The following is a 16,718-nucleotide window of genomic DNA, read 5'->3' as shown; positions in this document are numbered from 1 at the left end:
TGGTGTGTACTTATGAACTAAACAATGCTTTTAATCTTTTAAGATAACAAATCATACTTGTATACTTCCTTGTACTGACTCACATCTTCGGTGTACTGTAGTCTCTCCAACAGCCTTATATAGTACAATGTGCAAGCTACTAGATATATTTGAATTTATTTAATGATATAAATGAGTGGTTGACAATTAAAAAAGGGACCCAGTCAATAAAAACACAGCTAAAATATGTGTTTAATAAAATAAAGAAATAAAATCTATCCTATCCCAAAATGTTTTGATTTTAGTGCATTAATAATAATAACATAATAATAATAATAATAATAATAATAACTAGATCTTTTTGAAGAAAATGTGAAGTGGTGCTTGTCATGGCAAAATTCTGGGGACAATATATGATACCCCAAGCCACAAGTAAAACGATCCAACCGCCATGTCTCTACAATGTTCTGATGCAGAGATATAAGGCTTTGTTTATTCTGTTGCTAGGGTACTCTATTTGGTTGCTAGGGAAAAATTCGCACCCACTAGTGATTACACTCTGAGTCACAAATCAAACAGTCCAACCCACATGTCTCTATGATGTTCTGATGCGGAGATATAAGGCTTTGTTTATTTTGTTGCTAGGTTACTGCAATTGGTTGCTAGGGAGAAAATTTGCATTCAATAGTGATTACACTGTGAGTCACGAGTCAAATGGTCCAACCCCCATGTCTCTACGATGTTCTGGTGTGGAGATATAAGGCTTTGTTTATTTGGTTGCTAAGGTACTGTATTTGGTTGCTAGGGAAAAAAATTGGCATCCACTAGTGATTACACTCCGAGTCACGAATCAAACACTCCGAGTCACGAATCAAAGATATAAGGCTTTGTTTATTTTGTTGCTAGGGTACTGCATTTGGTTGCTAGGGAGAAAATTTGCATCCAATAGTGATTACACCCCGAGTCACAAGTCAAACGGTCCAATCCCCATGTCTCTATGATGTTCTGATGCGGAGATATAAGGCATGGTTTATTCCGTTGCTAGGTTACTGTATTTGAAGAGTTTGGTTCCAAAACGCAACAAACGCCATTTTTGAAAAAAATGAGTTACTGCCAAAATCAGTATTATATCAGGTCAGTAGTTAAAAGTAAATTCTTAATTTTACGCAAAATCCAATATCCGCCGTGTTATTCTGTCATCTTTTCTCCCTTTTTTCCCAAAATGCGACAAACGCCACTCCCACTTTTTTACAGAACGCAATAACTCCATTTCTGATATTACAGCCCACCGTTCACGCAATGTAAACAAGCAATGGCGGACGCGCGTAGTACACGGAGTCCTGGTTTTCCTCATCTACTTTGTACTACGTGATCAACAAACAAAACAAAATAATACTTTAATTGCATCGCTAAACCTGTGATGGTTTTCTGTGATGGGAAAGAAACGTAAGCCATCAGCATCTAACAATTTCCCTGAGAGGCACTTGGGAGACGGGTGCTTGTTCTCCCGACAGCATCAAGCTTCTCATGCTAACACATTGACCCCAGAGGATCTTATGAAAAACTGTACATAATTTTACTCAAAGTCAACGAAAATCGAGCAGGACCAAAAACATTTTACAGTCGATCGCTGTGAAAGACGTTAAGCAAAGACGTCAAGTAACCGCAATGACAGGGTTCTTAATATGACAAAGTAAGTGTTTTGATTAATAACATTAATGTTTATATTTTTAATTAGTGTGTACAACTAGTCAACTAAATGAATATAACATGGCAAAGATGAATGCACATTTATATAGGCTATTGATTCAATAGATTTATAGCATTTTGAATAAAAACTTGTCATGGATTTATTGCATTTTGTGGAAAAAATAATCCGTTTTTATAATAAATCTTTGAAAATCAACGTATGGATTTGAATTTTTTATGTTTTTATAACCTAAAGATGCTGTGTGAAAGTTTGTAACAGAAAATAGTTGTTTTCATCTTGTCACTTTCTTGGTATAGAAAACACGTTTTTACCAAAATTTGTCAAAATGGATTTATTGCGTTTTGGAACCAAACTCTTCATTTGGTTGCTAGGGAGAAAATTTGCATCCACTAGTGATTACACTCCGAGTCACAAGTAAACGGTCCAACTCCCGTGTCTCTACGATGTTCTGATGCGGAAATATAAGGCTTTGTTTATTCGGTTGCTAGGGTACTGTATTTGGTTGGTAGTGGAAAAATTGGCATCCACTAGTGATTACACTCCGAGTCACGAATCAAACACTCCGAGTCACGAATCAAAGATATAAGGCTTTGTTTATTTTGTTGCTAGGGTACTGCATTTGGTTGCTAGGGAGAAAATTTGCTTCCAATAGTGATTACACTCCGAGTCACGAGTCAAACGGTCCAATCCCCGTGTCTCTATGATGTTCTGATGCGGAGATATAAGGCATGGTTTATTCCGTTGCTAGGTTACTGTATTTGGTTGCTAGGGAGAAAATTTGCATCCACTAGTGATTACACTCCGAGTCACAAGTAAACGGTCCAACTCCCGTGTCTCTACGATGTTCTGATGCGGAAATATAAGGCTTTGTTTATTCGGTTGCTAGGGTACAGTATTTGGTTCCTAGGGAGAAAATATGTATCCAATAGTGATTACACTCCGAGTCAAGAGTCAAACAGTCCAACCCCTGTGTCTCTATGATGTTCTGATGTGGAGATAAAAGGCTTTGTTTATTCCGTTGCTAGGGTACTGTACTTTATTTGGTTGCTAGGGGCATGGCTTAGTAACTATATAAGTATCCTGAGAGACTGATTGGATGCCTGAGTAAAATGAGCCCACCCCCATGTCACTATGACACTGTAATGCAGAGATATCCATCTGGGCATTTTATAATGGCGGTCTATGGGATCTGTTGCTAGGGTACTGTCTTTGGTTGCTAGGCCGTGGCTTGGGAGTGGCCAATGATGATGCTCCATAGGCTACTTGACAGCATGAATGATATAAACCAATCCCAATGTCACCATGACACATGACATTCAGATTTGAAGATATAACTGTTTGAATTTTATGTTGCCAGGGTGCTCAAAATGGTTGCTAGGGGCGTGGCTTAATAGCTCTGGGACGATCCTGAGAGATTGAGTGGATGCCTCAGTAAAATGAGCCCACCCACTTGTCTCTACGACAATGTAAGCAAAGATATCCTATCTGGAACTTTGTATTCCCTTATATGGGCGGGTTCCCTGCCCTATTATAAGTCAATGAGGAATTTTGGGAGGCCTCTTACACCCCAGGGGTACAATGTACACCTCAATGTGATGTATGTTCTTACAGAGCCTACCACCCTCTTCAAAAGTTGTAACCCACATGTTTCTACAAAATCCTTGATCGGATCTATGACCCGTCAAAGTTGGGCGCAATGTTAAGTCAATGGGATCCCCCCCCCCCCCTTTCAGAAATCTTGCACCCGATCGTTTATAAAAGTCATAGCACACCTCTCCTCAATAAGTTGGTCGATTTGAGCCCACTTTCATGGGTGTATGACAAAGCGTGTGGGACGAGTTACATGCCGCAGAAGGTGTCCAGAATTTGAGGAATAGTAATAGTGATGCTTTCCATAAATCCAAGCACCACTAAGCCTTTGTACAATACATCTTCTGATGCAGAGCTAGGGCACATCATCAGTGATGTTATCTGTAGTCATCAGGTGTTTCGAGTCTTTCAAACATCAGACACCCTCGTACAGGCAACCCAGCTGAGGTTGATCAGACCTCAGCTTGTGCCCTAGCAGCATTCGACCACAGATCTGCCCTCTTTAACGAGAGCCACCTAGAGGCTTTTTCTGCCATCTCTGTGTTATTACAGATGCCTCTTCTCCTTCGCTCTCCAGTGATGCAGAGTGCAGTAAAAGCTCTGCAGAGAGATCTTCCTGCAAAGCCTCTACATCCAACTTCGACTGGCAAGCACCTTGCCTTCCAGCGTTTCCTGTGGCAGTCGCTGACTAAACTGCTGTTCTTCTCCTTCTTCCGCTCAAAGGCCTCCTCCATACGCTCTTTCCACGGCACTTTGAGCTCCAGCATGTCGAGACTCTTTGTTGCCTCTGACACCAATACAATGTCAGGCCTGAGAGTGGTTTCAACAACATGTTGCAGGAACTTGAGTTGACTGCCCACATCCGCTATCAGCTGCCAGTCCTGTGCACTGTTGAGATACCCTGATGTTGCTCTAAATGTAGGTTTTGGTAATAATAGAGCGTTCATTTCAGTATTTGAAATCATAATTTTAAATGAAAATTTGAGTAAAAATCTTTTAGAAAAAAAAACACATTACGTATTTTATCATTTTTTTATGGATATGACTAATTTGATGCTTCTTCATCCTGGATTTCACAGACAGAGTAAATATAAGAAATAGTACAAAAAGAAAATATAACATTTTTGAATACATAAAAAATAAAAATAATACATAAAAAGTATGATTTGTTGTCAGGTACACTGAAATTTTTTTTTGCACGAAGTTACGCCAACTTGGTTATGCAAGTCAATTCACAACTATTTTAAGTATTGACTTATAAAAACAAGTTGAAATTGTATAACCTTATTTGTTAAGTTAAAGTAAAAATACATATATATGAAGAGTTTGGTTCCAAAACGCAATAAATCCATTTTGACTAATTTCGGTAAACCGTGTTTTCTATACCAAGAAAGTGACAAGATGAAAACCACTATTTTCTGTTACAAACTTTCACATAGCATCTTTAGGTTATAAAAACATTAAAAATTCAATTCCATAACTTGATTGTCAAAGATTAATTATACATTATTGATTATATTAATTATTATTTTTTTCTGCAAAATGCAATAAATCCATGACAAGTTTTTCAAAATGCTATAAATCTATTGAATCAATATATAAATGTGCATTCATCTTTGCCATGTTATATTCATTTAGTTGCCTAGTTGTACACACTGGTTAAAAAAATAAAAATAAATGGCATTAATCAAACACTTACTTTGTCATATTAAGAACATGTCATTGCTGGTGTCATCCTTGGCACGTCATTGCTGAACTCAAAATGTTTTGGTCCTGCTCGATTTTCGTTGACTTTGAGTAAAATAATGGAAAGTTTTTCATAAGATCCCCTGGGGTCAATGTGTTAGCATGACAGAAGCTTCATGCTGTCGGGAGAACAAGCAACAGCCGACATTTTTCCTTCTCCAGAATGCCTCTCCTTTAAATTATTAGATTTTGATGGCTTACGTTTCTTTCCTGCCACAGAAAAACCACCACAGGTTTATCAGTGCCATCAAACTTACTATTTTGTTTTTGTTTGTTTGTTGATCACGAAGTACAAAGTAAATGAGGATAACTAGGGTTTTGTGTGCATTTAAAGCGCCGCCCTTATTGTTTATAATGCGTGGAATGGTGCCCTGTGATTTATTGAGCGGATTTATTGCATTCTGCAGAAAAGGAGGACTGGTGTTTGTCGTGGTTTGGAAAAAAGACAGAATAACACAGCAGATATCAGATTTTGCCTAAAATGAAGAATTTACGTTTATTGCATTTTGGAACCAAACTCTTCATTGTTTTGATATAATTTTTTTTACAATGTAATCTTAGTAATGGGCTTCATGTTGTAACGGGACATCAATAACATTATTAAAGACTTATAGTTTGTTGTGTAAAAATGATTACAAAATAATAAAAACCTTCCTCGCCCTGCATCCATTACACAGTCACATGACATTTTCTGGAGTTTTTCTGTTTTTGTCAAATTCACATATGTAGTATTGTGCGGCTCCACAATCCACCTGGCTCCAGTATCCGGTGTTACTCATCTGTACACAGTTACCTTTGTGTGGCTCCTGCAGACCCCACGCTGTGGTGTTAAGGAGGGGCTCACCATTAACATACACGTACCCCACCTCCGACTCCCCTACCTGTAGCCCTATAAAGACAAGTGTAAGATCAGCTTCACTGATATAGTTGGCCAGTAAAGTGTTGGATTCTGTGGATCTGGGCATGGCAAGAGATCCTCCACGTAACTTGCAGTTCAGATTGGCCTCTCCGTATTTCCTCGGCTCCTTCACCAGCAGGTAAAACTTGTCCTCTGTCTCCCTGATACCTAGAATCACTGTAACCAGAACCACAGCACTAGTTATGGTCTGTAAACATGTGTCTGTTTTCAGTAGAAATATGTGAGAAAAACAACATTAAAATGAGTTTTTTAGATATTTGTAAGTGTTTCAGTTATAGAGAATATATTATAGAATAGCCCACCCACTAATCTTACTTGTTTAGGTTGCGCATTGGCTTTGCATAGTGATTACTGTAGCCTTTACTTTAATCTATTACTAATTTGTTAAACAACAACCAGCATTTCAGGAAGTTACTCTTTTAGAAACGTGTGAACTGACTTTGATCTACTAAAATCATTATTCAATCACTTTTGAGGTCTTTTTTGGTCCTTTAATAGAAGTGCAGGTTATCCCTGTATAATATTTATGATTCTTCTGCACAATTTATGTGGATTAACAGAAGGTTTTGTCTATTGTTTCTCACAAGTGTGTTGTGTAATATATTTCTAGTTCAGTTCAGTTCAGTTCAGTTCAGTTCTGCTAGTCTAGTCTAGACTGTTCTAGTCTAGTCTAGTCTAGTCCAGTCAAATCAAGCCTAGCATAGTCAAGTCAAGTCAAGTCAAGTCAAATCAAGTCTGTTCTGTTCTAGTCTTAATCTAGTCAAGTTTATTCTGTTCTGGTCTAGTCTAGTTTATTATGTTATTCTATTATATTCCCATCCCATTCCAGTCCAGTCCAGTCCAGTTAATTTTAGCATAGTATAGCCTAGTCTAGTCAAGTTTATTCTGTTCTGGTCTAGCCTAGTTTATTCTGTTCTGTTCTGTCCTGTTCTAGTCAAGTCTAGTCTAGTCAATTCAAGCCTAGCATAGCCTAGCCTAATCAAGTTTATTCTATTCTATTCTATTCTATTCTATTCTATTCTATTCTATTCTAGTATAGTCTAGTATAGTCTAGTCTAGTCTAGTCTAGTCTAGTCTAGTCTATTAAATTCAAGCATAGCCTAGCCTAGCCTAGCCAAGTTTGTTCTGTTTTAGTTTATTTTAGTCTATTCTACTCTAGTCTAGTCAAATCAAGTCTAGCATAGCATAGTCTAGTCAAGTTTGTTCTGTTCTAGTCCTAATCTAGTCAAGTTTATTTTGTTCTGGTCTAATCTATTCTACTCTATTCCAGTCCAGTCCAGTCCAGTCTAGTCAATTTAAGCCTAGCATAGCATAGCCTAGCCAAGTTAATTCTGTTCTGTACTGTTCGGTTCAGTTTTATTAGTCTAGTCTAGTCTAGTCAAGTTTATTCTGTTCTGGTCTAGTCTAGTGTAGTTTATTCTGTTCTGTACTGTTCTAGTCTAGTCTAGTCAAGTCAATTCAAGCCTAGCATAGCCTAGCCTAGTCAAGGTTATTCTATTCTAGTCTAGTCTAGTCTAGTCTAGTCTAATCTAGTCTTGTAAATTCAAGCCTAGCATAGCCTAGCCTTGTCAAGTTTGTTCTGTTTTGGTCTACTCTAGTTTAGTCAAGTCAAGTTTATTTTGTTCTGTACTATTTTGTTCAGTTCTGTTAGTCTAGTCTAGTCAAGTTTATTCTGTTCTGGTCTAGTCTAGTCTAGTTTATTCTGTTCTGTCCTGTTCTAGTCTAATCTAGTCAAGTCAATTCAAGCCTAGCATAGCCTAGCCTAGTCAAGGTTATTCTATTTTATTCTATTCTATTCTATTCTATTCTATTCTATTCTATTCTAGTCTTGTAAATTCAAGCCTAGCATAGCCTAGCCTTGTCAAGTTTGTTCTGTTTTGGTCTAGTCTAGTCTAGTCAAGACAAGTCAAGTTTATTTTGTTCTGTACTGTTTTGTTCAGTTCTGTTAGTCTAGTCTAGTCAAGTTTATTCTGTTCTGGTCTAGTTTAGTCTAGTTTATTCTGTTCTAGTCTACTCTAGTCAATTCAAGCCTAGCCTTCTGTTTTGTTAGTCTATTCTAGTCTAGTCTATTCTGTTCTGTTCTGTTCTAGCCTAGCCTAGCCTAGTCAAGTTTATTCTGTTCTGGTCTAGTCTAGTTTATTCTGTTCTAGTCTAGCCTAGCCTAGCCTAGTCAAGGTTATTCTGTTCTGGTCTAGTCTAGTCTAGTTTATTTTGTTCTAGTCTAGTCTAGTCAATTCAAGCATAGCCTTCAGTTTTGTTAGTCTAGTCTAGTCAATTCAAGCATAGCCTTCAGTTTTGTTAGTCTAGTCTAGTCTAGTTTATTCTGTTCTTTTCTAGTCTAGCATAGCCTAGCCAAGTTTACTCTGTTCTGTTCTAGTCTATTTTAGTCAATTCAAGCCTAGCCTTCAGTTTTGTTAGTTTAGTCTAGTCTAGTTTATTCTGTTCTGTACTGTACTGTACTGTTCTAGTCTAGTCTAGTCTAGTTTATTCTGTTCTGTTCTTTTCTATTCTATTCTGTTCTGTTTATTTTAGTCTAGATCACATTTCTGGTAATGATTAATTTAAGACCCAGGTCTCACCATTCTTCAAAAACTTGATAGCATTTTTTAGCTTGCTTATATTGATGTCCATTTGTCCGACAACCTTTCTGTACCTCCCACAGTCACATGTAGATCCTGTTACAAGTAATGAGGAGTTATTATGCTGTGTTAGATCAATAATAAGGCCATATTATAAAGAAAACATTGGATTGGAATAAACAAAAATAACAAAATGACAACATTTAGAAATTTAAAATAAAGATTAAATGCTGGCTCATTGTTATTCAGATGTGAGTCAGACACAAGAATATGAAAACGTATAATTCTATATAAAGCACACACAAAAACACACACGATAGGAAAATGAGATCAGAAATTAAAGCACAAGCAATTTGATATATTTACCAGGTTTTCCTTTCATTCCTGGAGGACCGGGCATTCCATGTTGTCCTTTGTCACCTGTTCACAGTAACATTTACAGTACAGTATAAATTAGTTTCACATGTTGTTTTGTAGTATACAGTACTATATAACTGTAATGGCTTAGCTTCATATACTGTAGCATAATTGACATCTAATAGCCAGTAGATGGCAGCAGAGTACACATTAAACTCTCATTTCATAATAGCATTTGGGCAGATGATGTCAAAAACGACCACTATGTGTTTAATTTTGAAGCAGTGGTGATGAGTGTTCGGTCATGGAGTTAAAATAAGACTTTGAGAAGTACATCATTGTTTTCGTAGGAGTTATTGTTTAATGGTTTACAGACATAAGTGCTGAATCATTTCTAAAACAGATTAGTTTTTTAAATATTTATACAGATGACACAGGTGTTCAGTCCTCAAGAATGTACTGTTTGTTATTTTAAAGAGAAACATCCTTTCCAGCCTGGTGAAAACAGGGATATATGATGTCACTTTGATTGTAAGGATTTATTATTTTAACTGAAGGATTTATGACTCGTGTGTTAGTGACGGGTCTACAGGGAACAGACTTTCAAATTACTCTGACTGATGATGATGATAAGCATTTGTTAAAATCCAAGATTGTAACCAAATTTAAAAACGCCCAGATCAAATTACATTTTTAAATTGCTTTGGTCCTATAAATGTCTATGGTAGCACACACCAGTGCATATACTTTCTGTTATAACTCAATGCAATCTTGGATGGCCTGAAAGTGAGTAAATTAACAGCAAATTTTCATTTTTAGTTAGACAAAACCTAATTGTAAATGGTTCTGGTTAGTTGCACTCCTGTAATGAACATCGGTACACTGTATTTTTTCAGAAAAACGGCAGATAATTTGGGACGGGCATCTATATATTTTAGTGAGACTGTACAGTAAACATCTTGGGTGGGAAAGGCAAATGATTTTTACTGACATAGTAGCGGTTGAATATTGCATGTGATATCTCAATGCTACTATCTGGTTAAAGTTTATTCACCTCTGTCCCCAATAGGGCCAATTTTTCCCATTCGGCCCACGTCTCCTTTCTCTCCATACTCACCGTTTAGACCTATTGAGAGAGAAAACAAGGTTATCGTCTCATGACCCTGCCAGAATTCAAGACAAATATCTCACCACGCTTTTCCAAAGCAAGCAAGCGTACTGTCAAAGCAAAATAAGTCACGGTGCATGTGAACCTCAATCACGTTTCGAAATTATTTCATGTCAGTTGTCTTCAATATAAATCTGATTCGATTGTATTTTCCAGCTCATTTTAAGGTTCGAGGCAGCTGTTTTTGAAACCGCTCATGACAGCTTCGGACTGCAAGCAAATATCCATCTGGAAATGGGGTTTTAGGCATTTCTGGGCCTTGCCAAGCAATAACAGGGCTCCGGCGTTATATCTGCGATAACTCACTTTGATTAAGTGGATATGTCATTTCCATTTTATTCCCAAGTTTATTGTTCATCTATTTTACAGAAGTAAGCATGTCTATTGCTGTTTGCCATCAAACTGATTGCTCCATTTGTTCAGATATTTCAATTACAAGGCAAACCTCAATGAAAAACCTCAGACATTTGTGAAACGATTTGTGGAGTAGACGGACCATCTGAACGTCTAAAAAATGATGCGGAAAAGGGAACCGTCTATATAATGACATCCGGGAATACCTCACTGTTAACCTTATTCTGTTTCTATTCTCGTGAATGGTTTTATTTTGGCTTAAAGGGCGTGATGTTGATGAAGTATGGGGTGATCATTTCCTGTACTTGCTTAAAACGGATTAACACGAGTCTGCCATGCTATTGCCAGTTAAACCCACTAGCTGTGGGACTGCTTCTTTCCAGACAAACGTTCGCCTGCCTTTCCAGGATTTGAGAGTGTGGACGTATCGTGAATGCTGATGGGAAATTTCTTGACATGTAACGTCACCTATAATTATCTGTCAAGTTAGTCGATACCCTCCGTAAGTTCACACTTCATAACTTAACAGTATAAATGTAGTATATGCAGTTTAAATATAATTTCCTGTATAGCAATCTTCTTGGCATTTTATGTTTAGGTGCATCGCTAAAAATAAAGGTTCGCTGTAAGCCGTCATTCTGGACCTTGATGCCGCTGTGGTCACAGACTAAGATCCTTCCTGGCATTTCTCTTACTTTCGGCTTTTCATTACAGAAGAGCGGGCATGTCTTTCTGTGCTCACGCTTGTACTGGTACGATAAACAGTTTGCCTGGAAGAGGCCCATGTGCAGCCGGGCACTACAGACACTTCCATCTTTGAACACACGGCGACACTGCGGCCACTGGCCGCAATTAACACGTCTGCCGGTCTCTGACGTGACTTTCCTCAAGGGAAGATGTGGTCTGGCGGGAACCGACTGTCTTCCAGCTCCGCTCTAATGCCCGTGAGGGCAGACACACATCAAACATCTGAGTTCAGGTCAAATTTGGGTTCGCACGCTGTACCAGCGCTCCTACAGAAAAGGCTTCTGTGTTACATTTGGGAAGTTTAAAATCCCCGAAATTCCTACGGTTCAATCAGTGCATTCAAAACGTTTTCAGGTCAGTTTGGCATGCTAGTGGTTTATTACAATTTATTACAAATCGCAGAAGTAATCCACACGACTCCAAGGGGTTAATAAAGGTATTTTGTGGTAATCAATGTGATATTGTAACTAAGATTTTAAACTTTATAATAGTGATGCACCGATGTATCGGCCGCCAATATTTATCGGCCGATTTTTGATGAATTTGAAACCATCGGCATATCGGCAATAGCACGAGAAAGGCCGATACCAATTGTTTATTAATTAACTACATAAAGAAATCCATTATATGTAAAAAAAAAAAAAGGTTAATGTTGTTAATAAAATAAATGCTGAATAGCAAAAACCACCTTTGAAGGTTGTCATGCTGTCTTATTATATTTGTTTTAGCTTAATTTGTGCCTCTCTTATTATGTTGGTCAGTTAAATGTTAATTAGATCAAATCCATGTTCAGTAAAAGTTATTTGATGCACAAATAAACTAGCTAATAGACCAACTGTATAGTATTGTATACAATCGGTATCTGCATCGGTATCGGCCAGAAGCTGTCTGTTTAAATCGGTATCGGCCCAAAAAAATCCTATCGGTGCATCCCTACTTTATAAACTACAATAACTAGCTTTTGGTAATGGCGCCATCTTGGTCCAAGATGCCGCCGCTACCGGAAGCTAGTTATTACAGTTTATAAAGTTAGATATTAGCTATAAATATTTTTCTTACAAAATCACACGGACCACCCACAGAAGACCTTCACCAACCCCCCGGAGCCATGTGGATAGAGAGCCCAGTCTCACGAAATTAAGCGTTTCATCGGACGCACGTGCGGTGACGCGATACGCGTCTGGTCCAAACTTTACAGCGGTTTCAGTTTTTAAAGGTCTGATTATTTGCTAAACTGAACAAATACCATATGTTTTGGTTTCCTAGATAATCTATGTGTTGTTTTTTTGCTTGTTATATAAATAAACTACGTTTAAAGTACTTTGTTTTATTTATTCTTAGCGGAGTTTACCGGAAGTTACGTGTTGACCACGGACGGCACTTGTTTATGTTGTTACTGCTGAAACCGTCTATAGTCACGTATTTTTTTTATTCTTTTTCGTGATACTGTCAAGAATTTCTGTGTTTTTTTTTTTTATCGTATCACAAATTTCTGTTTACGTGTCATTGTCAGGTATTGGTTACTCAACTGTTTGGTCCTATTTTCTTACCATTGTCACTAGGGTTAGATTTACATAATATGACATTCTTACTCAAACCCAACTGTAACCCTAACGCCAGGCAACAATGGTTTAAAAATATTTTTAAAAATCAGAAAAAATAGTATAAACCAATACTTAAAGTGACATCCTAACGCAAACACCAAATTTAACCCTAAACCGAAGCGACAATGGTTTGAAAATAGGAAAAAGCAGTTGAGTAACCAATACGTGACAATGACACATAAACAGAAATTCATGATTACGATCACAAAAAAAAAAACTTGGAAATTTGTGACAGTATCACAAAAAAGAATAAAAAATTACGTTACTATAGGTACATAATTATGTGAGACTGGGGTAGCTAACCGATTGAAGGATGAGTGCACTTTTTTGGGGTTTAAAGTCAGAAGTTGACTGATCGCTGTTTTCTACCATTATACGCTTGGAAAAGCAAAGACGTTTACTACAACAACTCCAAATGTGTTAGTCTGAAAGATGATGGAAATGTGTATCTCGCATTGCTTGAGGGTGAGTAAATCATGGGTTAATTTTGATATTTGGCTGGAGTATCACTTTAAAGAGATAGTTCACCCAAAAATGAAAATTCTGTCATTTACTCGCTTTCATGTTGTTACAAACCTGCATAAATTCCCAAGGAAGATATTTTGAGGAATGTTTGTAACCAAACCAGAGGCTTCCGTAGTAGTAAAATTAATACTATGGATATCTTCCTTTGTGGTCATTAATACAAATACATTTATATAGGTTTGTAACAACATGAGAGTTTTCATTTTTGGGTGAAATATCCCGTTAAGAAATCAACCCCGTGAACTTTGAACCTCTGTTGCTGTTTTACTTCACGCCACTTCACTTTAAAGCACAATTGCTCATATTAAAACTGTTGATTTGAGTTAACTAGTTTTTTCTCTCTCTATGGATAGTAAACAGTCGCGCTTTAACCAACTTCCCTTTAATCTTTCACTGATCCGTTAAACAACAACGTTTTTCAAACCTTGGAGGCCAGGTGGGCCGGTTTTCCCCATTCTTCCCTCCTCGCCTTCTGCGCCCACCTCACCTGGATCTCCTGTTGAATGAAGAAAGTGTACAGACATAACTGTTTGGGATGGGTCTTACCCAAACACACTTCTCTGTTACATCGCAGCTGTTTAAATACAGACAGTTATTCAATCTCTAGAGTGTCAAGTTTATTGGCATTGCTAAAACCATGAGACAGTGGCAGAGACATTTCCTCTTAACAGCCTTAATATATATGTAAGTGTGTGTGCGTATACTATATATGGTGACACACACACTGATTCCCAGAAATAGGCTGAATAGAAGTTTCTGCCACCATGCAAATTCACTATGGATTGTGATGTTTTACGTAATGGAATAACAGCTGACCACAAGCGCATTACAGTTAATGTTTCACACCATTTCTTTAGCTGAGCCTATAAATGACAGAACAAAATTGAACACATGCACATTGTTGGGTTTTACCAGCAGGGTTCTTTGTAATAAGAGCAGCTACTGTAGGTCTTTAAATGTCTGGTTTTACTGATATTTATCCAGTCTGACGGCAGGGAGCCAAAGCAGGGTGCAAATTATATAGGTGGTTCCTGTAAGCATGAACTCATGAATGACGTTTTTAAGAATTATAACGTGGAAATAGCAGGAGATTTAAAGTGATTTGAGCAGGAATGATGATATTTCAACTTTCATACAATCTCTCTTAATATCATAAAAGCATATAAATACCTTTAGGTCCAGGGAGAATACTGTTTGAACACACCTCTGTTGTCGTACAAACTTGGTTGACGTGACAAAGAAATAAAAATAGAAATAGTTTCCTGCTGAAATTTTCTCCATCCATGGCTTGCAGTGGAAACTTTGCTCTGTTCTCAAAAGGACAGAATGAGAAGGGAGTTTTACCAATGTCTGCCAGACCTTATCATATCTGTGTTTAGCTTTCAAACAACACTGTCCAGATCGCACGCTATCTCCTTATGCTAAATGTTAGGAATTCACTTAAGAGAGTTGCTATGTAAGGATTATTTTGGAATTAAGTGAGTTACGCTTTATAGATAGATATTTTAGATTTGTTGTTTTGATTGTTGTTTAGTGACCGTATATTTTATTTATTATTTCTCAGTCTCTATATTAGAATACAACCAGAAAATACATTTTACCATTGAGCGATCCATTAGTAACCTTTAGGATCTCTTAGACTTCAGTCTTCTCAAAAGAGTTCAAGATGTGCTTAGTGTCAAAGAGTTCACAATAAAGGCTCACTTGAAGACATTTTTTTACATTTTGGGTACACTGTAAAAAAAAATCCATAGAAATTGCAGCTGGGTTGCCGGTAACTTACCGTAGATTTAAATTTTTGTTATTTACTGGCAACATTTGGTTCAAAGTTAAATGAACATTAAACATTTACAAGTCTTTGTCTTTACAGAGTAAAACTAAAAAAACAGCATCAAGCAAAACATTCTGGGAAACAAAATCTGAAGCAAAAACAGAAAAAGTTTGATGATGATTTCTGGATCCCAGAATGCTTTTAGGCTGTTATTGTATAGTTTTATTCTGTAAAGATAGACTTGTTAATATTTAACATCCATTCAACCTTGAACAAACCCTTGCCAGTAAATAACACACATCTAAATCTACCGTAAATTACCGGCAACCCAGCTGCAATAACATTGTAATTTCTACAGAATTTTTTACAGTGTACATATTTCCAAGATTTTCTGTTTGTATCTTAACAAAGAGACCTGAAAACTAAATGTGTCTTGTGCTGGCAAATTAAGTCAGAATGAGCAAGTTTGCAAAAATGAGTTAATTATATTTTAACATTACAGTAATTTAAAACGATGTATGCTTTGTTGAAATCTGAGAAAAAATGACAGAGCTACACGTGTTTGAAGTTGGCTCAGCAAAGTCAGTTTTGAGAATAATCAAGTTAAAGATTTTTGAAGGTTTAAAAACAAAATCCATACCTTAAAACACTGGTTAAACTAATAGATTTGGCACACACAAAGTCAAAAACAATATCTATAGGAAAAATGTATGTTCAACTTTTTTCTTTTTTTATTGTTTGATTGAAATTGAGACAGACAACTTTAAGATGTACTGTAATGCAAGATCTAAAATAATGTTATTTGTGTGTACATATCTGGGTTGTGCGGCCACGCGTCTGTATGTGTGCATGCTTTGGATCTGTCAGTCAGTGCAAGGAAGATCGTTTTCAAGTCTTGTCACACCTAATAACTATTTTACCATCAAGCAAGTCCTGCACTTTATTTTCTAATTCCTGCATGTTTTTAAACCGAAACCAAAATTTCACATGCATATGGATGCACGCATCTTTATATTAGACTGAGCATTTAGGACGGTACACCTGCCACAAAATGTACAAATACTGATCATTTTAGATGTTTAATGACAAGGGCTTAATGTACTTATTTTTATGAAAACCTAAATTTAGATCAAAATCAACATTTATATTTTCTTTTGCCTCTTGCTAAAGGTTAATATAGATGGTTATTAATAGTAATTTTAATACAACAAAGCTGGTGGTGGCCTAAAACTTTTGCATAGTACTGATTGTGTATAGATATATACAATACATAAACTGTAAAATAAGATATGTTTGTTCAACTTAAAAAAGTAAGTTTTTTAGAAAAATGTTGAGTTAATTTATCTTAAAGAGATTAGTTAACTCATAAAAGTTGAGTAAAAATTAGTGATGCACCGATGTATCGGCCACCGATATTTATCGGCCGATTTTTGATGAATTTGAAACCATCGGAATATCGGCAATAGCACGAGAAAGGCCGATACGATTGTTTATTAATTAACTGCATAAAGAAATCCATTATATGTAAAAAATTAGTTGATGTTGTTAATAAAATAAATGCTGAATAGCAAAAACCACCTTTGAAGGTTGTCATGCTGTCTTATTATATTTGTTTTAGATTAATTTGTGCCTCTCTTATTATGTTGGTCAGTTGAATGTTAATTAGAT

General features: G+C 36.7%; 1 protein-coding gene across 2 annotated transcripts in view; it reads right to left on the bottom strand.

Moving 5' to 3' along the window:
* Positions 1 to 4,300: 4,300 nt before the first annotated feature.
* Positions 4,301 to 16,718, bottom strand: part of colec10 (collectin sub-family member 10 (C-type lectin)) — a 62,576-nt gene continuing 50,158 nt past the window's right edge. The window contains exons 4-9 of one of the 2 annotated variants that reach the window (XM_073871861.1): positions 14,450 to 14,586; positions 13,704 to 13,775; positions 9,936 to 10,007; positions 8,891 to 8,944; positions 8,525 to 8,620; positions 4,301 to 6,101 (exon numbers count right to left, since the gene is read on the bottom strand). In XM_073871861.1, coding sequence (XP_073727962.1) covers positions 5,704 to 6,101; positions 8,525 to 8,620; positions 8,891 to 8,944; positions 9,936 to 10,007; positions 13,704 to 13,775; positions 14,450 to 14,586 — 829 coding nt within the window. In that variant the 3' untranslated portion in view covers positions 4,301 to 5,703. The remainder of the gene's footprint in view (positions 6,102 to 8,524; positions 8,621 to 8,890; positions 8,945 to 9,935; positions 10,008 to 13,703; positions 13,776 to 14,449; positions 14,587 to 16,718) is intronic. The other variant, XM_055211959.2, reaches the window with a different exon arrangement.

The sequence above is a fragment of the Misgurnus anguillicaudatus genome, chromosome 10 (genome assembly GCF_027580225.2).
Source record: "Misgurnus anguillicaudatus chromosome 10, ASM2758022v2, whole genome shotgun sequence".
In the NCBI taxonomy this organism is placed as follows: Eukaryota; Metazoa; Chordata; class Actinopteri; order Cypriniformes; family Cobitidae; genus Misgurnus; species Misgurnus anguillicaudatus.
Note: the sequence above shows the minus strand (reverse complement) of the source record. Positions and strands in the feature narration are given on the sequence as shown.